The sequence below is a fragment of the Eptesicus fuscus genome, chromosome 14 (genome assembly GCF_027574615.1).
Source record: "Eptesicus fuscus isolate TK198812 chromosome 14, DD_ASM_mEF_20220401, whole genome shotgun sequence".
NCBI lineage: Eukaryota > Metazoa > Chordata > Mammalia > Chiroptera > Vespertilionidae > Eptesicus > Eptesicus fuscus.
The window spans coordinates 81,326,325-81,350,364 of record NC_072486.1 but is presented as its reverse complement, the minus strand read 5'-3'; the positions used below and the strand labels follow the sequence as shown (position 1 = coordinate 81,350,364).

The window sequence follows — 24,040 nt, the reverse complement described above, 5'->3', positions numbered from 1 at the left end:
ACTGAGCGGTGGTTCCTGGTCCTGCCAGTGTCCTGGCGAGAAAAGGAACTGGACACCAACAAGTTTGGTTGTGACTTAACCAGCCACACAATCCAAGAAGAAACTTTTTCTGTGAAAATTCAACATAGGAATCTTAAAATCTAAGTAAAAACTTGTATTTTGTGTAAAAATGTAAGAGGAAAGTAGCATGCTTTGGTTAAATAGTGGGGGTTCTGTTTGTATCAGTATGATTTTTGGCTTAGAATAAATCACTTTAATAGCTAGTTTGTCTTTAGAAGCAGGCAGGTGAGATGCTGGTTAACTGACGTCTTTACAGACTGGTCACATTACTCTTGTTTAAATGTCCACTGCCTTCCTCTGTCCTCTGGTCATTGTGCACCCTGGCCAGTCGGAGAGCCCTCTGCTGTCCCTGCCCCCACGGGCTCCTCAGCCGGTGTTTGCCTCTGACTGCGGTCCGATGCCCGGCAAGGAGGCTCTCCCTGGGCCCTCCCCTCGTAGACCCCGTATAATCCTACCCATGCCGCTCAGCACCGGGGCACGTTGCCTTCTCATCAGGCAGAGACATGCGTCCTCTGGGTCTCAGTAGTGAGCTCGGGAAGCACTAGAGAACAGTGAGGAGAGCGTTCCCGGGTCCCCTGGTGTCCTGCACACCCCCCCACAGTCATAGGCTTGTGCCAGTGAAACTAGATTAGATGGCAGACATTCACTTCCTTCTTGAGAGTGTCCGTAGGATTCCTAGCTCTGCTCTTGTGTCTGAAACACCCTTTATAATAAACAGTCTCTGGATGAGACTGTCCTGGCCCCCGGACAGGGTTCGCTTGGGCTCAGCCCCTGCAGGAGAGGAGCGGGCCCTCAGTGCTGAGCGGGAATGCAGGGTCGGGCATGGTGCGGCTGACCGCTGTCTGTGCTGCTCTGTCCTAGGAGAAGTACGAGTGTGCCCTGCGGAGAGCAAGTATCAAAATCGTGACCCCCGACTGGGTCCTGGATTGCATATCTGAGAAAACCAAAAAGGATGAAGCATTTTATCACCCTCGCCTAATCGTTTATGAAGAGGAGGAGGAGGAGGAAGAGGAGGAGGAGGAGGTAGACAATGAGGAGCACGGCTCCCCGAATGAGGGCAGTACGGATGACAAGTCGAGCCCTGTCAGTTCTCAGGAAGGGTCCCCTTCAGGGGACCAGCAGTTCTCTCCCAAGTCAAACCCTGAGAAAGCTAAGGGGGAGCTGATGTTTGACGATTCCTCAGACTCATCCCCTGAGAAGCAAGAGAGAAACCTGAACTGGACCCCCGCGGAGGTCCCCCAGGTGTCGGCGGCGAAGCGCAGGCTGCCCACGGGCAAGGAGCCCGGCCTGATCAACCTGTGTGCCAACGTGCCGCCCGTCCCCGGGGGCATCCTGCCTCCCGACAGCCGTGGGGGCCTGATGACCTCGGGACCGAATCTCCAGAGTTCTGAGAGGTCAGACATGCTGGCCGCCTGGAGCCCCGCCGTGCGGACGCTGAGAAGCATCCCTGGCAGCGCCGACGGTCAGCAGGTGAGCAGGCCGTCCAGCGTGGCCCACGTGAGTCTTTCTTCAAGTTCATTCACTCACTTTTTTCATCTACACTTTACTTTCGCTGTGATTTTGTATGGGCTTCCGGTGCACAGCACAGGGTTAGACTGTGTTTACGTAGTACCCCCGATATTCCCAGCCCCCCCGGCACCACAGTTACCACACATTGCTGACTGCACTCCTGTGACTGTCCGGCAACCACCATTCTGTCCTTCTCAGTCTGTCACCTCCCCCCCCCCCCCCCACCTCTCTCTGCAGCCTTTAGTCTGTTCTCTGTGTCTATGAGTTTATCATTTGTTTTGTTTTTTAGAAACTTACCTTTATTGTTGAAGGTATTACTGAGTCCCCTTCCCCCCCCCCCCCCATTGACCCCTCCATGTTTGTTTTGTTCTTTAGATTCCACATAAGTGAAATTATACGGTATTTGTCTTTCTCTGTCTGACTTACGTAAGTCACTCCTTTAAAACAAGAATCTGGGATTTTCTGATTGGATCTCAGTCTGTTGCAAGTGTCATTTATCAGTTTTGCTTTTTCAGAACAATTGACACACTTGCGGTATGTACTTGTGTGAGAACTTGAGTCTGTTGTGTGTGTGTATGTATTTCAGTGTCAGGCATGCGTGGAGGCGAAGGCGCCACCTGGCCGACAGGACCAGGCTCAGGTGCCCGCTCTCCTGCAGGAAAGGTCTCCTCCTGTTTGGCTTGAGGTTAGCTGGACCACAAAAGGGGTGCACTCTGCCAGCTGCTCTGCCCCTTCTCGTGATGAGCTTCACCTGGATAAGCATCCTCCCATCCACTCCTCGAAGGGCCTTCATCTCTGTTTACAGTTTTGTGATTGCAGCTTGCTGGTGTAGACTGGACCTTAAGGGTTTTAGTAGATGTTTTTCAGTTTAACCCGGTGGTAGTTGGGAGGTATATCAGGCCTGCTTGCATTTCTGTGAGCATGGAGACAAATGGTAAACAAGACAGGCAAGTCCCCTGCTCTTGTTTTAGGTGAAGACAGACAGCAGGCAGCTCTGAGCAGAAGGGCTTCCGACGGGTCTGGGTGTTGAGACAGTAAGGGGCCACACTGACAGCTGGGGAGGAAGGCTGTTACGGCTGTGGTGGTCAGGGGGCCTCAGGAGGAGGTGCCGTAAGCGGGGCTTCAGCCCCAGAAGCCCGAGGACAGAGCATTCGCACCAAGGATCCACACCTGTGAAGATGGAAGGACCGTGATTCCCTGGGTTGTGAGAGAAGGAAGTCAGGGAAACGGGAACGCGGTGACATGAGCGAGGGAGTGGGTTCTGCGTGGGTCTGCCTGGCCCACACGGGGAGTGCGCTGTGTCTGAGGAGGCCTGGGGCTTGGTTTGGTGGCCAGATCCACACTTCCTGTTAGAAGTCACAGGGCCACAGCTGTGATGGCGGTGGTGGGTTTTAAGTCTGTATTGGTTAGACAGGCATTGAAAAATGTCCTTTCCCTCCCTCCCTCCCTGGGCTTGAGCAGTGAGCAGTGGATAGTGCGTGATTCTCAGGGCGCTGGGAGGCGGGCTCCGGAGTTGCTGGGAGCGAGGCAAGGTGGGGCCACGGGTTCAAGGAGGCTAGTGGGGCTGGAGCTGTGGATAGAGACTCCGGGCCTGCACTGCTGCCCTGGTTAGAGCCCAGCCTGCGGGTGGCCATGGTGACCATGCTCAGCGTAAAGCAGGTGCCCACCTTGAACCCGGGCCAGGCAGGGAGGTGAGCAGGTGTGTTCAGAGCTCGCGTGTTCCGCTAGCAATTTTGGAGGTATGGTGACTTTGCTGGCAGGTCACACTCTGCCTGACACGTTCAATTTGGTCCAAACAATTTAAAAAAAATGTTATTTATTTGCCCAAATCATGAAGTTCCCTACATTTATACTTGGACGTAGAGAAAAAGGTGTTGTTTTAATGAGGTGACTCCAGCAGCGAGTAGGGCACATCTCTGCAGGTAGGATGTTAAGGGACGACTCCCCGGCTGGGTGCCTTCCCTAAGGGGACCCGTCCAGGCTGCGCGAGGGTTTGATCCCCCGACGCCGGTGGCAGGAATTTTCTGAGTTTCTCAGCTGTGTAGAAATATTAGGTCATTTTGCTGCTGGATGTGATGAAAATGAATTTCTGACATGTTAGAGATACAAGACATGTTTAATATAAAATTGGATCAGGGAGTTGAAGAAACATGGCTAACCATCAAAATCCTGTTTAAATTGCACATTTTTAATGATTAGGAGCCATGTGGCATGTATCATAATACCTTCTATATTAAGTGATTTAATAAAGAATGGCAGTTACGTATGGAAAGTTCTTGACATTATTAAAATTGTTGGCAGCGTGGCAGTGTTTTCCTGTCCCTCAGAGCAGTGACCGCACGTGAGGGGCTGACATCCTGCTGGGGGCTGTGGTCTGGGGAGGCTCACACGGTGCTCTCAGGGGGAGGTGGTCGTCACGTCGGACTCTTCACGGGACCCCTTCTTTGTCGGTAGCTGTGGGAAGGAGGTGTGAGGGAGCTGAGTCTGGCTGGGGTGCCTGAGCCTTGCTCAGGTAGGGAAGGTCTGGGGCAGCCTGGCCAGCGGCCCGAGAAGGAAGCAGGGCAGAGCGCCACTTGCCCTCTGCCTGGTGTTTGCTGCCCTCAGGCTGGGCTCTGTAAACACATCAGCCAGGTGGGGCTTAGATTTGTCAGCTTCAGTTCTGTAGCTTATTCGTTTACTTGCTCGGGTTTTAGCTCTTGGTGACTTCACTTACCGTATTTTTCCGTGTATAAGACACTTTTTTCCTGAAATCGTTAGACCGAAATCAAGGGGCGTCTTATACATGGAAGTCAGCCGAGGAGGGAGCCATGAGGGTGCGCAGCTGCCCATACCTTGTCAAACAGGCTTCCTCCAATCACAAGCCTTATTGTACTGACGTCAGCTGATGCTGTAATTGGAGGTGGAGAGTGCAACAGGGACCAGTGTTCTGGGCACATACAGATGTCAAAAAATAAAAAGTTAAATACCGGGGAACGATTGTCTTACTCTGCAAAATTCAAACTGAATGTAATCAGCTGTGCAAAAGAGCATGGAAATAGAGCTGCAGAGAGACAATTTGGACCTCCTCCCACGGAGTGTATGATCAGACAGTGGAGAAAACAGGAAGAACAACTCCTTAAGATGCCAAAAAGGAAGACCTTAAGAGGAAAACCAGCAAAATGTTTAAAATATTGATTTCTTAATTTTGGGTTGGAAAGGGGGGGGGGGCATCTTATACATGGGTGTGTCTTATACACAGAAAAATACGGTCCTTGCTTTATTGAAGTTGGTGATGTTTTTTAAATAATATAAAGGAAAAGGCTGTGTTCCTGAGACTTCCACTGGTTTGCAGCTTGTTGCCAGTTAGGTGAATATTAAAGGGCCGTGTAAGTAAATACACTGTCATTCTTAGTTGACGTTAATACGTTTCAGGAACGGTGGGTGACTGCCTCATTCTTGTTTTCTAGATCTTACAGTCCCTTTCAGCACCTACAAAACACATTGAGCAGCAGGTGAATCACAGCCAACAGGGCCACGCGAACACCAGTGCAGTGCTCTTCAGCCAAGTGAAAGTGCCTCCGGAGCCACAGCTGTCCCAGCAGCCACCGCAGCACCCCATCCTGCACCTGCCACCCCAGCAGATCATGCAGCTCCAGCAGCCGCCGCAGATTCCACAGCAGTCGCCACACACGTTCCCGCAGCCCCAGCCAGTCCCTCCACACCCGTTCCCACAGCCGCAGCCTCACCGTCCGCAGCAGCTCCAGCCCCTGCAGCAGCAGCATCATGCTCTGCAGCACCAGCTGCACCAGCTGCAGCAACAACAGCTGGCACAGTTACAGCAGCAGCAGCTGCAGCGCCTGCACCACCAGCAGCAGATGCAGACGCACGCAGCACAGCACCTGAGTCAGACGCCACAGATGCTGCAGCACCAGGCTTCGCAGCACCAGGCTCCGCCCCTGCAGCCTCAGCAGCCACACCTGCCCCAGCAGCCTCACCTGCCCCAGCAGCCTCACCTGCCCCAGCAGCCTCACCTGCCTCAGCAGCCTCACCTGCCCCAGCAGCCTCACCTGCCCCAGCAGCCTCACCTGCCCCAGCAGCCTCACCTGCCTCAGCAGCCTCACCTGCCTCAGCAGCAGCCTCAGCAGCCGCTCTTCGGACACGACCCAGCAGTGGAGAGTTAGTAATGTCGATGTGTTTCTTTCTTTCTTTCTCCTGACCGTCTTGCACTTGCATAAATGCTTGGAGAGTGCTTGAGGGTGGGTAAGGATTCACATCAAAGTAATTCTTACACATGGGGCCGTGCATCGGCCCTGACAAAAGATAGAGCTGGTGGTGGAGCAGGCACACTGTCTGTAGTCGGGACGTCAGACACGCACGTGAACGTTGGTGTCCGTAGAGTGCCAGGCTGCCACTGGGACTGCCTCAGAGTATTCAGTTCCCCGGGTAAACTGTCCAGGTCATCGTGACGCACGTCATAAATTCAAGTTGAACTCAGCAAGACGGGCTTCTGACGTTTCTGTGCACACGTGTTCCTGGGCTTTAATTGTGTTTTTCCCGTACAATTCTATTCTAGTTCCAGAAGAAGGCTTCTTGCTGGGGTGTGTGTTTGCCATTGCGGATTACCCAGAGCAGATGTCCGATAAACAGCTGCTGGCCACCTGGAAAAGGGTGAGGCTGTGCCTGGGAGAAGCGAGCTTTGCACCAGGAGGTGCTCCCTCCCCAGCGTCCTTCCTCTGGCCGCCCTCACTGAGCGCTCCTGCTGTGCTCCCAGTGTGTTTTGGGCTTTGTCATTCGCATTCTCGCCTCGGGCAGGTCACTTTCTGGGCTTCAGCTTGCTTAGCTGTAAGGGGAGTGCTGGCCTTCTCACTCCTAGGGTCTTTTCAACTTTGGGATCCTGAGGGGCAGACTTGCCTCTGTAACTGGGGGTGTGGGACGAAGATCAGGTTTTGGTGACATGGGATAGGGCCTGCCAGCCTCTCGGCCTTGATCACTTCCATCTGCAGAGGCGCTAGAAAATCCTGGCTCCGGGCACGGCGGGCGCTGCGCTGTGGGCTGCAGCCCATTTACTGTGTTGCACGTGTGGGAGCGCATTGGTCATTGTCAGTGTGACGTGGGTGCTGTGCGTGGGACACGGTTTTCTGTCATGTGCCTTACTAAGCTGTGGGCTGCAGCCCATTTATTGTGTTGCACGGTGGCCTTTAAAGAAGAGAAAAGTACCGTGTTTTGCAGTGCCACAAATCAGAACTGCGCTGAGAAGTTTTTGAGAGATGAGTTGAAGTGGCTCCAGAAACCTGTTGCATTTGCTCCCCGTAAGCATGGTGGTGCTTAGGCCCTGCGGTGCCCCAGGCATGTGGCAGGACCTGCGGGGTGCTGATGAACAAACAGAGCGAGGAAACTAAAGCAGTTGGAGAGACGGCCACATTTACAGACCGCGAGGAGGTGCAGGGAGGGGCACGGGCGGGGCGGGGCAGCAGCACAGGCAGGCATACCGCTGCAGAGAGGGAGGGACAGGCCGCAGGAAAGGGCACAGTCCTCAGGGTGGGGCTTCCAGGAGGAAAGGTGGGGGTGAGCGGGGAGGCGGCTGCAAAGGCCAGGGCACATCTTCCTTGTCCAGTGCCATGACACACAAGTGTTAAGGGTCCAAGATTGTCCAAGAGGTCCACTGTGAAATCAGAGCAGTTTGGGAAAAGGAGGTGAGGGCAAGAACACAGTTAAAAAATATAGCTCACAACTGGAGAGCGTGTCTCCAGACGAAGGAGAGGAGAGAGCTGTGGAGCAGCGGGGAGGTGAGAAGCAGAGAGTGCTTTGGACAGACGGAGTCGGGTAGTCGGAGGGCGTCGCCAGGTCGGTTTCCAGTCCGGAGCAGTGCAGAGCCGGCCAGTTGAAGGGGACGGTGGGATAAGGTGTACTCAGACCTCACAGTCAAACAGCATACCTCCCACGTGCTTGTTTTAGGAAGACGGGCAGCCGGGAATGGGGCCTGACCGGGTGGGAAGGGGTCCCAGGTAGACTAGCTGGACGAGGACACGGGACAGGACAGCGATCCAGGAGCACAGCACCAGTGAGAACGGTGCGAGGAGATGACGCGGCCTCAGGTCGCCGCGCTGCTCCTGGCTGTCACCTGGACAGCAGGCGGAGCCAGGTATCCTAGCTTCATCATGAGTCCCACGGGTCAGTTCCACGCTGGTTGTGGGAACCAGGTCCAGGTTGGAAAGAGCGTGTGGGGACATATTTAAAGCCATCCCCTTACCTTTGTTTGAGGAGTTGGGCATGAAAGAGGAACTAAGATAGGCAAGTGGGAGGGCAGGGCGGCGACAGCTGCTGCAGGAGGGAACCCAGCACCAGCACCACAGAGTGACTCTAGGTTCTGGACTGGAGGCTCGGGGGCGGGGGGTGAGGAGATGGGGGCAGGAGGTGGTCGATCGGCAGGTGACGCCTGACGCAGGAAGACAGCACAAACCCTATTAGAGCACATTGGTCATTCGTTATCAGTGTGACGTGGGTGCTGTGCAGGGGAAACAGGCTCTCTGTCATGTGCCTTATTAAACTGCGTGAATTGATATAAAATAGCTAAATTTCCGAAACAGGAAGTGAAGCGGAGTGTTCTGTGGGGCAGCCCTCTTAGCGTGCAGCAGCTCTTTGAGTTTTGACAAAAGCTGAGGACCACGTAACCACCACAGCCAGGGTACAGAGCAGTGTCCTCGTCCCAAAAGCTGAATCTGTTTTTAAAAATAAATTTTGGTGCCTGGCTGGTGTGGCTCAGTGATTGAGCTTCGTCCCATGGACCAAGAGGTCCTGGCTTTGATTCCCGGTCAGGGCACATGCCCGGGTTGCAGGCTTGATCCCCGGGAGCGGGCGTGCAGGAGGCAGCTGATTGATGTGCCCCTCTCAGCAATGTTTTTATCTCTCTTTCCCTTTCTCTCTATCAAAAAAGCAATTTAAAAGTATTAAATAAATAACAAAATAGGTTTTGGTATTCACTAACTTCTTTCTGATTCCATCCCTACTCCCTCTTTAGAATAATGGTTCTTAACAGGTGACTCCGCACCCCAGGGGACACTTGGCAGCATCTGCAAACATTGTTTTGTTTTTAAATATATTTTATTGATTTTTTACAGAGAGGAAGAGAGAGGGATAGAGAGTTAGAAACATGGATGAGAGAGAAACATGGATCAGCTGCCTCTTGCACACCCCCTACTGGGGATGTGCCTGCAACCAAGGTACATGCCCTTGACCGGAATCGAACCTGGGACCCTGGAGTCCGCAGGCCGACGCTCTATCCACTGAGCCAAACCGGTTTCGGCTACAAACATTTTTTGTTTTTTTAAATTGATTTTTTGAGAGAGTGGAAGGGAGGGTGGGGAGAGAAACATTGATGTGAGAGAGACACATTGATTGGTTGCCTCCCACACATGCCCCAACCAGGAATCAAACCTGCAACCCAGGTACATGCCCTTGACCGGGAATTGAACCTGTGATCCTTTGGTCCGAGGGCCGGTGTTCTAACCATGGAACAATGCTGACCAGGACTCTGTAGACATTTTTAGCTGTCACAACTGGGGGAATACTGTTGGTACCCCATGGGTAGAGGTCGGGGTGCCACTAACCCCTACCGTGCACAGGGCAGTCCCACGACAGAATGAGCTTGTCAGAATGTCTGTCGGGAGCATTCCCTCTTCTCCTTCCTCTGGAAAGTCAGATGAACTGAGCGTGGAGTCTGTTTTTGTGTCATCGGGCTCAGTGGAAAGGTCCATGAATGTAATTGACACGGACCTTTATACTTTGGGGGAATAAACTATAAACACATGGTGGTTCTTTGAAGAGCTGTGTAGTTTGAATTACAACTCTCCCTGTTCTGCGTGTGACGCTGACTGTGCCTGGTCTCGTGCAGATCATCCAGGCGCACGGCGGCGCAGTGGACCCCACGCTCTCCAGCCGCTGCACACACCTGCTCTGTGAGAGCCAGGTCAGCGGGATGTTCGCGCAGGTGAGCCCGCAGCCCCCCGGGCCCGGGGAGGACTTCTCTACCTCTGAGGGTAACGCTCATGCCCTTTGTGGGAGGTAACTTGCATGCCCTGGCGCTAGGAGAGAGCGAGGAGGCTCAGGGTGGTAAGGGTGCTGTGAGCACGTGGTGGGCGGCACCAGGACGCCCTCCTCCTGAGGGACTGTCCCAGGGCCAGGCTGTACACGCCTCCCAGAGCTTCCCTCTCTTTCCTGAAAGAGGCCCTTGTTTGTACCAGACCCACGGTACTGCGTCCGTGACAATGACCTCCAGCAGGCCGTTCTGAAGAGTAGAGCCATGTCCTGATCACGTTCCCCCCCCGCCCCCCCCCCCCCCCCCGCCGCCGCCATGTAGAAATACGTGGGGACTTTGCCTGGGGTCTTGTTAGACGGCAGTCCCATTTTTCTTAAGTTGTACGTGGGGGCCTCTGTGTTCTTGTGGGGAATTTAATTTTCATGATCATAAATGTTCCTCATTCTATGAAGTTAGCCCCAGGTGTGATAAGATTTGTAGCTTTCACCCCCACGGCAGGTGCTCAGGTTTGTTGCCATCCTTTCGAGTGGCATTAAAACTAGTTCTTTTAGTGAACTGAGAGTTAAACATCATGGAATTCTGTTCTTTCCAGTGGGGGCTGTAGCTTTGCCACCTCAGTTAGTGTAGCCCAGCAGTGACAGCCCACTGACCCCCTGTTCCCGTCGCAGGCCCTCAGGGAGCGGAAGCGGTGCGTCACGGCGCACTGGCTCAACACCGTGCTCAAGAGGAAGAAGATGCTGCCCCCACGCCGCGCCCTGCACTTCCCCGTGGCCTTCCCCCCCGGGGGCAGGCCCTGCTCCCAGCACGTAAGGCAGCGTCTGTCTGTGAACCTTGGGGTCAGGCTCGGGCCCAGTCAGCGTCTCCCTCACGTAGGGGATGTTTGCCTGATTCTGCAGAATCTTTGTGCACTGATTACAATTCCGAAATAAACCCCATGTCTTGCACAAGAAGTGACCACTGTGGGGCAGGACTTTATCAAAAGTTGTTCTCCACCCAAATCATCAGAACGGGTCAGTAAGGGGTGTAAAGAACTGATAGTCACATGCCCGGTATCTCCCATAATTCCAAAGAAAGAGTGCAAACACGTATGTCCACATAAAACAACTGAAACGTAGAAAAAGAGTTCTTGTGTTAAATCGTATTTTACTGTGTTTGCTCTTTCCCTTAGATTATTTCTGTGACTGGATTTGTTGACGGTGACAGAGATGACCTGAAGTTAATGGCCTACCTGGCAGGGGCCAAATACACGGGCTACCTGTGCCGCAGCAACACGGTCCTCATCTGTAAAGAGTAAGCGCGCCGGGGAGCCCAGGCACCTTGGACGTACAGGGCGCGGGCTGTCTGCGCAGCTCTGTGCTCCTCGGTGATGCCACTTTTGGGGAACGTGGGTGTGGAGGTCAGAGTGTGGCACAAGAGTGACAGGGACACTCGGGATCGTGTGTGCAGGTGCGGGGAGCGCCTGAGGAGAGTGGGCGGGTCAGGGAGCTGCGAGCTACTTAGTTGCCACAGCACACGGAGATGTGGGACAGTGGTGATGTCCCGTGGCCCAGGGCACGCTAAGGGACGTGACACCTGTTGGCCAGCAGGGCTCCCTCAGCTTTGCTGAGATGTCCCTGCCCTTCCTGACCAATGAGGTGTTTTTACCGGCTTTCGTTGAAAATAGTCATTTGAACAGTAGACAGCTTTACCATTTAATCACTGTGTTCTCTCCACCAAAATAGGCCAACTGGTTTAAAGTATGAAAAAGCCAAAGAGTGGAGGATCCCCTGCGTGAACGCGCAGTGGCTCGGGGACATTCTGCTGGGGAACTTCGAGGCTCTGCGGCAGGTCCAGTGCAGCCGCTACACAGCGTTCAATCTGCCCGACCCCTTCGCCCCCAGCCCGCACCTCGTGGTCAATCTGCTGGGTGAGTGGCTCCGCAGAGGTGGAGTGGCCTGTGTGCACCCTCCTCCGTCCGGTCAGTCCTGCTCCTGTCTCCTCCGCGCTTCCACCTTCTCCCAGAGGCCCTTCGAGATGGGAAGAGACGCGGGAGCCTGGCTGGCCTGTCTCAGGCGGGTAGCGAGGTCCTGAGAGACTCCAGCCCTGACACGTGCCCTGTGTCACGTGTTGAGCCCACATCTGCTGTGTCGTCGCCTTGGGCTGACTTGGTTGCATCAGGTCGGGGTGCACGCTTGCTGCTCCTCAGCCCCTGGTGGGGACCCATCGCAGGGGTCACGCCCCAGTATTCCCGCATCGCTGAACTGAACTCACTCAGAGAAACGGGCACTCTGCTCCGGGCGCTGGCTCACGAAGAGGCCGTGGCGTGCCGTGTTCAGCACCTTCACAGGGCACAGCTCTCCAGCCCTCGTCCGCCTCCCGTGACTTCCGCTGTGAGGACTGCGGCCCTTCCTGCCGGTGCCCGCGCGCAGCGCCGTGCGGGAGCCCCTGGGCACCGCGGTCTGTTAGAGGCCAGCCTGGTCCCAGAGGGGGGTGGGGTGCCGCTCTGACAGCCGGGCCGAGGCCTCATGGCCTCGTGCTGGACACGCACAGCGGGCTGGACAGCAAGCGCTGTCCTGGAGCACCCGCCCCTCGTCCCCGCAGGAAAGCCTTTCTGACTCCCAGTCCTTCCACTCGTCCTCCGTGTCTGCTGTGCCCCTGGGGGTCTGGGATCGCCACCCCAGAAACCCTCTTCCAGAGGCTCTGCTGTTTGAACGGCGTCTGGTGGTAAAAGAACGTGTTTCTTCTCTAGATGCGTGGAGAGTCCCGCTGAAGGTGTCGCCCGAGCTGTTGACGGTAGGTCACGTGGGGCCTCCCCGGCTGCCGCGCGTCATGAGTGCAGGAGGGTTTTGCCTTTGCAGGTTGCACTCTCGGCAGCTTGTCTGACAGCCAGTGAAGGCTGTCCTCTCCCTGTCAGGAACGTGTAGTGTCCCCGGCTCTGCTTTCTCACTGACGGTGGCACCGCCGGTCACCCTGTGCTGCAGCGAGCGCCTTGGTGGGGGCGGGGCGGCAGCGAGAACCTCGGGGCCAGCCTCATGGCTGCAGGGCGGTCGGTGTTCTCGTGTCCAGGCGGTCGTCCGGGGGTTGAGGTCTCTGATGCGCTGCTTCCGGGTGGGCAGCCCTGTCCGCGTGGGCCCTGTCCTCGCTGGGAAGGCCGTGCCGGGCAGGCATTGGTGTCCGCAGACTGTTTCCCACGTGGCCATTGTAATCCCTCCACTGCCGCTTCTCTGTGGGGGCGGTGGGGGGTCACTGCTCATGCCTGTTCTCTGTAGAAGTGTGATGGGAAGGTTGAGGCTTACAGACATGTTAGCATGTGCATTCCCCGTGACTGTCCGTGCAGAGGTGAGCGTTTGTGCCACGTCACCCACTAACAGAAGGAAGACAGTGCTCTTGGCAGGACGCGTGGTGCCGCCGGGGCCTGCTTGCGGGTGTCGGTGCTACGCCGTGATCTGAGGGAGCCTGGGGGCTGCTGGCTGCTCCCTCCTGCTGTGACCACCTGCTAGTCACGTGACTTTCATAACACCGACCAGCTCTGACGTGCAGCAAAAGCAGACACTCTCAGCGTTCAGGCAGATGAAAGAAAGGTTATAGAGGCTTTTACGATGAACATGGTCCCCACAGGCCCCACCCAAACCTCTCGGCGTAGCTCTGAGATGGCGTCGGGCCCAGGTGCTTCGCGGGTCCTCGCAAGCCCCACCCAAACCTCTCGGCGTAGCTCTGAGATGGCGTCGGGCCCAGGTCCTTCGCGGCTTCATCGGTGTTAAGGCTGAGCGCCGCGGAGGCCACTGTGCCGTGGTGGGTCCCTGGTCTGTTTCTGTCCTTGCTACCAGCAAGTGGAGTTTGGAGATTAAATTTGACCTTGGGGGGTAGAGAGTTGAGGGTCGTTGTCTTCTAAGGAGTTAAGCCTTCCTGCAGGTTCCGCATCTGGAACTGCTAGGAGGTTCCAGGTCTTTCTAGGAGCTCTGCGTGTATTCGGTGGGAAGTGCAGCGTGCGGTACCGAGGGTGATCAGCAAGGTCGAGGGCAGAGGTCGGCACCACGTGGGCAAGTGCGGCTGTGGTTAGTGAGGTGATGTTCAGAGTGTCTTTTTAAAAGAAGCCCTGCATTTAAGACATGAAGAAGGGGTGATGGGACAGTGGCCGCATTCAGAGGCCACGTATGGGACACTGGGCTGCCACCAGGGCCTCCTTCCCCGTGTCAGCGCTGCTTGCCAGGCCAGGGCCTGGCGGTTCCGGCACGCTGGCCCATCAGGAATGCCGCTCTTGTGATTGTCCTGCAATCGCGGTGAGCCCTCAGAGGGGGTTTCTGATGCGGGGATACCACGTTTTTAAAAAATGATGTGTAATTGCATTGAGTATGTTTTCCAAGTCCCCAGTGGGATGTAAGATGAAATACTTAAAATGAAAACAGGAGAGTTCTGAGAAGCAATAGCAGGTGACAGGGTTTAGGTTCTTGGTGTCTCCTGATGCTGTTGGCCCAGGGCAAGCCATCTGCGCTGCACTCCAGGCCTCCTGTGGGAGATGGGGCGTGCCCTGCAGAGACTGGGGGGGGGGGGGGCGGGTGGAGGGGGGCTGCGCCTGATGGACCTAGAGCTCTTGGAAGCCACTGCATTATTGGGAAGTTGATCAAAGGAAATCATATTTTAATTCCAGGTTGTAAGACCACCCACCAAACCGAAGCAGAACGAAGTAACGAATGTCCAGCCTTCTTCCAAGAGAGCCAGGTACGCTCACACCTCCCTCTGGGCCGTCACAGGTACAGGTCACACCTTCCAGTACAGTCACACCTCCTTCTGGGCTGTCACAGGTACGCTCACACCTCCCTCTGGGCTGTCACAGGTACGCTCACACCTCCCTCTGGGCTGTCACAGGTACGCTCACACCTCCCTCTGGGCCGTCACAGGGACACTCACACCTCCCTCTGGGCCGTCACAGGGACACTCACACCTCCCTCTGGGCCATCGCAGGGACACTCACACCTCCCTCTGGGCCGTCACAGGGACACTCACACCTCCCTCTGGGCCGTCACAGGTATGCTCACACCTCCCTCTGGGCCGTCACAGGTACGCTCACACCTCCCTCTGGGCCATCACAGGTATGCTCACACCTCCCTCTGGGCCGTCACAGGTACACTCACACCTCCCTCTGGGCAGTCACAGGTACGCTCACACCTCCCTCTGGGCCGTCACAGGTATGCTCACACCTCCCTCTGGGCCGTCACAGGTATGCTCACACCTCCCTCTGGGCCATCACAGGTACACTCACACCTCCCTCTGGGCCGTCACAGGTACGCTCACACCTCCCTCTGGGCCGTCACAGGTACGCTCACACCTCCCTCTGGGCCGTCACAGGTACGCTCACACCTCCCTCTGGGCCGTCACAGGTACAGGTCACACCTTCCAGTACAGTCACACCTCCTTCTGGGCTGTCACAGGTACAGGTCACCTTCCAGTACTGTCACCCCTCCCTCTGGGGGCTTGACAGGGCTGTTCAGAACTGGTGGCGGTTGGGGATGCTCCTGACGTATTCAGCGTGAATAGGACATGAGAGGGTCTGCTCACTGATTCACAGGTTGATTGTGATGTTTCTCACTTTGTTGCTGGAGGTAAATGGTGAATAGGCTGTTGTTTTCTTTCTTATGAAAAAAACAAAAACCAGTTGAATCTTGTTCTTCAAAAGCAGCACCTTACCAGCACTGCCAGGATATGGTGGCACCCCAGCCGCCTGGGGAGTGGGGGGGCGGGAGGGAAGGCATGTGCCTTGTGGGTGGGGGGCGGTGGCGGTGGCGGCGGGGTGGGCAGCGGGGTGAGCATACTCGGTGACTGGGCAGCCAGTGCCCGGCGGCCCTCAGGCACGGCAAGTGCAGGCCCGTCGAGGCAGCGTGTTGCCATCCGTGACTAGAAAACTCTCCTTCCAGACTGTGCCTGGACGTGGTTTAGCTGCTTGGCGGTCTGTTGCCGTCACCAGTTTCTTTTCCCTGCGCCTCAGCGCTCCCTCCTTCCCGCAAATAAACTTAAATTTGTTGTTACCTAGACTGTCTCTATTAAGTATGAGCTAAAATTAGGACTGGGAAAATTTAAGGCAATTAAAAGGCTGAGGTTTAATGTACAGGGCGGGCCTCTGTGCTGCTTGGGGCCGGCGGGAGTGGCTGGCTCCGGGGAGGTGGGCGGGACCAGCGATGGGACCAGCTTGAATGCGCACCTGCTCTTTCGGGCCAGTGAAGCCATTTTCAGTTGGGAGGGAGGGCCCGGAGGCAGGGGCCTTGAGCCTGAGCGTGGGGCCTGCGTGCCGGGCGACTGGGCAGGTGAGCCCCGTGGCGGGAAAGGACCCCCTGGCAGCTTTCCTTGAGGAGAAGCACACTCACAGCGGTCGTGCTCGTTAAAGCCACTCCAGTCCCTCGTCTTTAAAGACCTTTTCAAAGCCAACAATAACCCTTCCTTCTGCTTTGTGTGTTTTGTAGAATTGAAGACATACCACCTCCCACTAAAAAGTTAGCGCCCGAACTGGCGCCTTCCGTGCTGTTCACGGGGTTCGAGCCTGTGCAGGTGCAGCAGTACGTCAAGGTGAGCCGCCTGCTCGCAGGGCTGCACGGTCCTTCCGTCTGCCAAGGACACCACCTCCTCTCTGCGGGGAGGCGGGTTCAGGTGACCGACCACAGCCATTCGTACGGCCACGCTGCCCAGGGTCACCCGGCCCCCGTGCGAGGGACGTCCTCCCCTCCGGGCCTGCGCAGGACCTCCATCTGCTCAGGGTAGTTCCTGGCTGGAGGCCATGCGGGCCTGTGTGTTTACAAAAATTTCAGATAAACGTTTTGAAATAGCCCAGGGCTGTGACACTGGCTTTCCTAGCTTGTGGGGGGCGGGCTGTGTCATGATGTGTTCAGACATTTCGTTTGTCATTTTTTTAAGGAAAAGAAGCAATTATAAATGCTGTTAAAATGTAGTATAATTTTATTTTTTTTACCTTGGTCCAGTTATTGAGACCATTTTTTATATGTTTGTGTCTTGTCAGTTTTCATGCCATCATTTTTAAAATAGAGATGGTAGCTTACCTGTGTCTCCTGGCCACGCAGTTCAGGGTAGGCAGTCTGGGCACTCACCACGAGGAGAGCCTCGTTCTTGCCCGCACGGCCATGTGGTTGGGTCCTGGTGTGTGTGCAACCACCACAGAAATGCCCGGGGGCTCCACCACCACTCACGCAGGCCGGGGCCGTCCTCTCCCGCAGGCCGGGGGCCGTCCTGTCCCTCAGGCCGGGGGCCGTCCTCTCCCGCAGGCCGGGGGCCGTCCTGTCCCTCAGGCCGGGGGCCGTCCTCTCCCGCAGGCCGGGGGCCGTCCTGTCCCTCAGGCCGGGGCCGTCCTCTCCCGCGGGCCGGGGGCCGTCCTCTCCCGCGGGCCGGGGGCCGTCCTCTCCCGCAGGCCGGGGGCCGTCCTGTCCCTCAGGCCGGGGCCGTCCTCTCCCTCAGGCCGGGGGCCGTCCTCTCCCGCAGGCCGGGGGCCGTCCTCTCCCGCGGGCCGGGGGCCGTCCTGTCCCCGCAGGCCGGGGCCGTCCTCTCCCGCGGGCCGGGGGCCGTCCTCTCCCGCGGGCCGGGGGCCGTCCTGTCCCTCAGGCCGGGGCCGTCCTCTCCCGCAGGCCGGGGGCCGTCCTCTCCCGCGGGCCGCAGGCTGGGGGGCTGCCGGCTGTGTGTCTGGCTGAGAGCTGTACCGTAGGCCTTGTCCCGGATGCGTTGCTCTGTCCACGTGACGCAGCTCCTGCTCTCCCGTCTCTGTCTCTGCCTTCAGAAGCTCTACATTCTTGGGGGCGACATTGCCGAGTCTGCGCACAAGTGCACGCACCTGATCGCCAGCAAGGTGACGCGCACGGTCAAGTTCCTGACGGCCGTGTCCGTGGTGAGGCACATCGTGACGCCCGAGTGGCTGGACGAAAGCCTGAAGTGCCAGAAGTTCATTGGTGAGCAGCGCCGGCACCTCAGCTTTAGTTTTTGTCCCAATTAAAACAAACATCTCCTCTTTCTCACTCAGTGTCCGTGTCTCCATCTCACACTCACTCCTTGGAGATGGCTCTCCATCTCGGAGGGGCTCAGCTTCATTTGTGCCTGGAAATGGACGTTTTAGATGCTTCACTCAGTGTGCCTCCCGTCACCAGGGCCTCTGACGGGCCACCGGCAGGCCTCTCTGTTCCTGTTCACTTCATCGGAACTCTTCTTTTTAATGCCTCCCGTGCTTGGACGTTCTGTCTTCCTCCAGCTTGCCTCTCTGTGATTGGCTGCTGGGTCGATTCTGTGTTTCCAGCAGTTGATAAACTGCAGCCTTTCTTCGTGATTCAATGGCTCTTGCCACAGGCAAGCAAACTGGCTAAGAGTGATTGTCACATTTTTAAAGCATTGTTTTAAAATAGCGATATTTAACCATGAGCTGCAAGAGATTTTAAAACATGCCAACACCGACTAGTCGGGGCCCCTGACCTCTTTTCCCTTAGATTGTCAAATAAAAATTGACAACAACCAACACAACAATAGTGTCCGATGTGAATGCCCTGTCTTGCACCATATATATAGGCCATATAATAGAGAAACATCTTACTGGTCACCTCACATAAGGTTGTGTCTGATTGGTTAATTCAGAAATTCTTATATACAAGTATAAGCACCTGATTTTGTAAAAAGTCACTTTGGCCCTGGCTGGGTGGCTCAATTGGTTGGAGCGTCCTCCTATACACCAAAATGTCGTGGGTTTGATTCCTGGTCAGGGCACATACCTAGGTTGCCGTGTGTATAAGAGACAGCCAATCAATGTTTCTCTCTCACATCAGTGCTACTCTCTCTCTCCCTCTCTCTTAAAAATAAATAAAAACACCCTTAGGTGAGAACTAATAAAAAACAAACTATCTTTTATAAATTGCTATGTGCTTCCATGTACTTAAAGGAAATATGTTTTTGGTAAATCGATACCATTTGACTACTTGAGTCTAGTGACGTGGTCACTGTGGCCACGTCACGGCAGGGACGTGCTGAGTTTGCAGCTGTCACACTCCCATCTGAGGGTGTGGAGGGCGGAGCCGTGGTGAGGGGCGTGGCTTAATAAGCTCTGATCTGGGAGAGGGGAGCCTGTCTGTCTGCCAGTGGGGCCTGCAGGTGGACGGAGCTCAGCGGGCGGCGCTGAGCTGAGCGCGGCCCTGTTTTCCAGATGAACAGAGCTACCTGCTGCGGGACGCCGAGGCCGAGGTGCTGTTCTCCTTCAGCCTGGAGGAGTCCTTGAAGAGGGCACACGTGTCTCCGCTCTTCAAGGTGACGTGACGCGAAGGGAAAGCCCCTACGTCTGCAGACGGGAGGCCTCGGGGGGAGGCCTGCACCCTGTGGCCGGTCCTCCTGGGTGTGCGCCCAGGGTGCTGTCACGGCTCTGGAGCGTGGGTGCCACGCGGAAGGAGCACACCTGCCCGAGACGGGCCTCGTCACGTGCCTGGGTTCAGAGAGGGCGTTCTTGCGTAGCCCAGCTGGCACGAGACTTTTCCGTTGGTTTTTCTGCTGTAACCGTAGTTAGTTCTATTGCCACTGAACGTGTTGGAGAACGGAGGAGTCTTGAGAAAATATTAATTGACTGCCCCTAAGCAATCCGGGCTAACGGTTTTTAAATATTTGTTAAATAGGATGCTTAGAGCCGTTTGGAATTTTTGGAGTCAGAGTGGCTAAGTAAATTAATGAGGATCATCTGATTTTACATTTGTTAAGGAGCCAGCTGGGAAATCGGAAATGATTGGCATAGTGAGTTAAGCTGCGTCTCACTTAAAATAGTCCGGTTTTTCTAAATGCTCAGCTTGTTTTTCCCACGAGTACTTTAACACAGTGGTGTGTGGTGCACTGAGGAGCAGGTGCTGGGGCGTGACCCTCCACCGCCAGGCACTTCCTGCTTGTTTGGGGTCCATGGGGCGTGTAGATCATAGGCAGGACTCTGCCCTGTCCTGAGTAACAGACAATCGTGGATAATACGATGCTGATTAGAATGTTACAGAAATTGGGAAAAATGTTTGTTATTCTCACTTAGGTCCCAAAGGACGTCGTGTCTTAGGGCCGTGAGTTCTGGTTACTTCCTGTGATCAAAGGTCAGACCCGACCTGAACGTGCTTCAGCTCCCAGCGGCCCGTCCCTCTGGCCCGCGGCCGGGGACAGCGCGGCCGGCAGGATCATCGGGAGGGCGTTTGTGAAAAGCGGCTTGCTCTAGAAAGTCAAAGCGTTGGAAAAACATCGAGCCCGTGTTTCTACTTTTAGGCCAAATATTTTTACATCACTCCTGGGATCTGCCCCAGCCTGTCGACGATGAAAGCGATTGTGGAGTGTGCGGGAGGAAAGGTGCTGTCCAGGCCCCCGTCCTTCCGGAAGCTCCTGGAACACAAGCAGAACAAGGTGGGCCCCCGGGAGCCGCCGCCTGGGCCCTGCGCCCTGCGCCCTGCGCCCTGTGCAGGCTCCGACTCTCCCTTTCTCCCTCAGAGTCTGTCCGAGATCGTCCTCATCTCCTGCGAGAACGACCTGCACCTGTGCCGGGAGTACTTTGCCCGAGGCCTCGGTACGTGCTGCTCCCGTGGGTGCTGGGTGCTGGGTGGGCCCCCCCCCCCCTCCACTCACTGCGCCGTTTGCTGCTTTCAGATGTTCACAACGCGGAGTTCGTGCTCACGGGGGTGCTCACGCAGACGCTGGACTACGAGTCATATCCTTTGTGAGGCGTGGGCAGAGCCCCGCGCTGCTCAGCGGGGTCCGTCCGAGCGGGAGGGCGTGGCCCAAGCCAGGGGAAGGGACGAGAGGCCAGGGACCTGGCAGTCTGCGTCTTGTTTTCAGTGTGCGCATCGGTGCCAGACTCCTCCACTCACATCCATGTTGGTGAGCCTGTTGTGCTGCCTTCACTTTCAGAAGGAAGACGTGCCTGAAAAGTGTGTGTGTGTGTGTGTGTGTGGGTGGGGGGGTGGGTGTTGACCAGTGGATCAGTGGTTAGAGCACCAGCCCACGCACCAAAGGGTCTTGGGTTCAACTCCCAGTCAAGGGGATGCAAGTTCGATCCCTGGTCCTGGTCTGGATGCGTGCAGGAGGCAACCAGCTGATGTGTCTCGCATCAGTCTTTCTCTCCCACTCCCTCCCTTCGTTCCACTCTCTCTTAAAAAAATAAAAAGGTCAACGGAGAAAATGTCCTCAGGTGAGGATTAACAAAACAAAGTGATTTGGGGGTTTGGTGGTGTCACTCGGGCCTTTTTATCCCGTGGCCTGAACGCAGCCTGGTGCACTGTGCCCCGTGGGGAGCAGGTGTGGGCTGTGCTCGGTCACCTGTGTAGCTTCACGGGTCCCCACTGGGCCGCTGGCAGGCTGGTGCACGTGGCAGGTGAGCCTGGTGTGGGTGCTCCCTTCCCTGGAGGGGCCGAGCGGCGGGCAGGTGAGCCTGGTGTGGGTGCTCCCGTCCCTGGAGGGGCCGAGCGGTGGGGCAGGTGAGCCTGGAGGGGTGCTCCCTTCCCTGGAGGGGCCGAGCGGTGGGCAGGTGAGCCTGGTGTGGGTGCTCCCTTCCCTGGAGGGGCCGAGCGGCGGGCAGGTGAGCCTGGTGTGGGTGCTCCCGTCCCTGGAGGGGCCGAGCGGTGGGGCAGGTGAGCCTGGTGAGCCTGGTGTGGGTGCTCCCGTCCCTGGAGGGGCCGAGCGGCGGTGAAATGGGAGGTGCACGCAGCGAGCCGAGGCAGGGCCCTGTCTGGAAGCTGTTTTCCTCAGCCGCCCACGTATAAATTCCACTGACGCCTCTGCCGTGGCGCCCGGTGCAGAGCGCAGGGTCCCGTGGGCCGCGCCCAGCCTCTGCTCCCTCCCGAGCCGTCGTTTTCCAGCTGCTGCCGTAGGGACCAGCGGTTAAAGCAGGAGAACAGTGTCATTATGCTGCATCTTTGAAGATGTGTGATTTTACTGAGGAACATAAATTATGTTTTGTATTAAATGATTTTAAGAGCCCCATCAAGGTCTTACGATTAACCTTTGTCAGGTTTTTAAACGTTTCGCACTGATGGAGCCTGAGCTACAGGCGAAGGGCTGTAAATAGGACCTGCTGTCTCTAAATTATGGATTTGAAGATGCAAAGTGTTTTGTACTTCGATTGTTTTTACTCCTTACATGCTGTCCTTTTATATTGAATTTTGCCCACATTTTAAATAAATGTACTTTTGATCTTTACTTAGAACTTAGTGGTCCTTTGTGATTCCATCTTTCTTGCGTAATGTGTGTGATTTCCATTAACCTGGATCAATTTTAACCTCAAGGCACAATATTTTCTAGTAAATTTCCTCCTGGGGAATATTTCTGGGAGGGACATTCACAGAAATTAGTAGTCAGTGCCCCCGGCCCCGCCCACGGGAACCACTCTCCACGACCCAGCGCCCTGCTCTGCCCTGTCTGCTCCCGCCGTGCTGTCTGTCGGGTCTCGGGCACAGAAACGCGGAGGCCGGTGCCCAGGCCAGCACTGCGCTGAGCGCCCCCGAGAGGAGAGCGGAGAGGTCTGCGTGCTGATGCCCAACTCTGTTTAAGATCCAGGTCGGCGGGACCCATGGCTCTCGCCGCGTGGTCACCGGCGTTTGGAACCATGAATTTGCTTTAAGTTTCTGAAGCGTCTGCTTTGCATGTTGGGGATCTGCGATCTGCCATCTGCTTAGGTGTCGACTTTTATTGCACAGTCCCCACGACTTAATTCTTGAACACGGGTGGGGGCACGTTTCTAGAAGTAGGTGACAGAACAAGCCCTACATTGGGGAATTGTTGGTGTCCCTGTGGGGCGGGTGTCGTGCGCAGTTGGGACCTTGTTTCTTCAGGTGTCTCCCAACGCTGATGGGACCATGTGAAGTCACTTCTGCAAGTGGCAAGGGAACGGCCACACCTTCTGTTTGAAAAGGAGGGACTCCTCGCCCTGGCTGGTTTGCTCAGTGGATAGAGCGTTTGCCCAAAGACTAAAGGGTTCCAGGTTTGATTCCAGTCAAGGGCATATACCTCAGGCTCAATCCCCGGCCCTGGTCCCAGTGCATGAGGGAGGAGGCAACCAATTAATGTGTCTCTCACACCGATGTTTCTCTCTGTCTCCCCCTCTCTTCCACTCTAAATATCAATGGAAAACTGTCCTTGGGTGAGGATTAAACCCCCCCCCCCCCAAGAGGATGGGTCCTCACTGTTACTGTCCTCTGCCTGCCCATGACCTTGGTGATTTCAACAGAGAAAGTTACCTGTTGGGCTCTTGAAAATCCGCCCTGGCAGCCGACCTCAGGAGTGATGGGTGCATGTGCATGTCCACATCGGTGGGGTCGCTGCCTCCTCACCTGGCAGTGCATCTCTCCATGTCCCTGTGCCACCTTTCCCTCGCACACTCATCTTCATGTGCTCCTGGCACTTAACCGCCACAGCCACCTCCTGGTGCTGAAAGCGCGACCTCCTCCCGGTCCCCTCACTCCCCTGACCTCCTCACTCTCCTGACCTCCCCTCTCTCCCCTGACCTCCTCTCGCTCCCCTGACCTCCCCTCGCTCCCCTGACCTCCCCTCGCTCCCCTGACCTCCCCTCGCTCCCCTGACCTCCCCTCGCTCCCCTGACCTCCCCTCGCTCCCTTGACTTCCCCTTGCTCCCCTGACCTCCTCCCCTCGCTCCCCTGACCTCCTCCCCTCCCTCCCCTGACCTCCCCTCACTCCCCTGACCTCCCCTCTCTCCCCTAACTCCCCTCACTCTCCTGACCTCCCCTCTCCCCTAACTCCCCTCACTCTCCTGACCTCCCCTCTCTCCTCTGACCTCGCTCCCCTGACCTCCCCTCTCTCCCCTGACCTCCCCTCGCTCCCCTGACCTCCCCCGCTCCCCTGACCTCCCCTCTCTCCCCTGACCTCCTCTCGCTCCCCTGACCTCCCCTCGCTCCCCTGACCTCACTCCCCTGACCTCCCCTCGCTCCCCTAACTCGCCTCACTCCCCTGACCTCCCCTTGCTCTCCTGACCTCCCCTCACTCCCCTGACCTCCCCTCGCTCCCCTGACCTCCTCACTCCCCTGACCTCCCCTCGCTCCCCTGACCTCCCCTCGTTCCCCTGACCTCCCCTCGCTCCCCTGACCTCCCCTCACTCCCTTGACCTCCCCTCGCTCCCCTGACCTCCTCACTCCCCTGACCTCCCCTCTCTCCCCTCGTTCCCCTGACCTCCCCTCGCTCCCCTGACCTCCCCTCGCTCCCCTGACCTCCCCTCGCTCCCCTGACCTCCCCTCGCTCCCCTGACCTCCTCACTCCCCTGACCTCCCCTCGCTCCCCTGACCTCCCCTCTCTCTCCTGACCTCCCCTCACTCCCCTGACCTCCCCTCGCTCCCCTGACCTCCTCACTCTCCTGACCTCCCCTCGCTCCCCTGACCTCCCCCTCGCTCCCCTGACCTCCTCACTCCCCTGACCTCCCCTCGCTCCCCTAACTCCCCTCACTCTCCTGACCTCCCCTCACTCCCCTGACCTCCCTTCGCTCCCCTG

The 24,040-nt window shown here is 56.5% G+C and overlaps 1 protein-coding gene across 3 annotated transcripts in view; it reads left to right on the top strand.

Annotated features, from left to right (window-relative positions):
- Window positions 1–21,737, top strand: part of PAXIP1 (PAX interacting protein 1) — a 34,789-nt gene extending 13,052 nt beyond the window's left edge. The window contains exons 6-21 of one of the 3 annotated variants that reach the window (XM_028132525.2): window positions 922–1,530; window positions 5,016–5,724; window positions 6,122–6,216; window positions 9,440–9,535; window positions 10,252–10,389; window positions 10,752–10,873; window positions 11,305–11,489; window positions 12,312–12,355; window positions 14,211–14,281; window positions 16,018–16,120; window positions 17,337–17,505; window positions 18,741–18,841; window positions 19,820–19,954; window positions 20,039–20,114; window positions 20,195–20,255; window positions 21,301–21,737. In XM_028132525.2, coding sequence (XP_027988326.2) covers window positions 922–1,530; window positions 5,016–5,724; window positions 6,122–6,216; window positions 9,440–9,535; window positions 10,252–10,389; window positions 10,752–10,873; window positions 11,305–11,489; window positions 12,312–12,355; window positions 14,211–14,281; window positions 16,018–16,120; window positions 17,337–17,505; window positions 18,741–18,841; window positions 19,820–19,954; window positions 20,039–20,114; window positions 20,195–20,255; window positions 21,301–21,316 — 2,730 coding nt within the window. In that variant the 3' untranslated portion in view covers window positions 21,317–21,737. Of the gene's footprint in view, window positions 1–921; window positions 1,558–5,015; window positions 5,725–6,121; window positions 6,217–9,439; window positions 9,536–10,251; window positions 10,390–10,751; window positions 10,874–11,304; window positions 11,490–12,311; window positions 12,356–14,210; window positions 14,282–16,017; window positions 16,121–17,336; window positions 17,506–18,740; window positions 18,842–19,595; window positions 19,955–20,038; window positions 20,115–20,194; window positions 20,256–21,300 lie in introns of those variants that run through there. The other 2 variants (XM_028132524.2, XM_054726672.1) reach the window with 2 other exon arrangements.
- The last annotated feature ends 2,303 nt before the right edge of the window (window positions 21,738–24,040 follow it).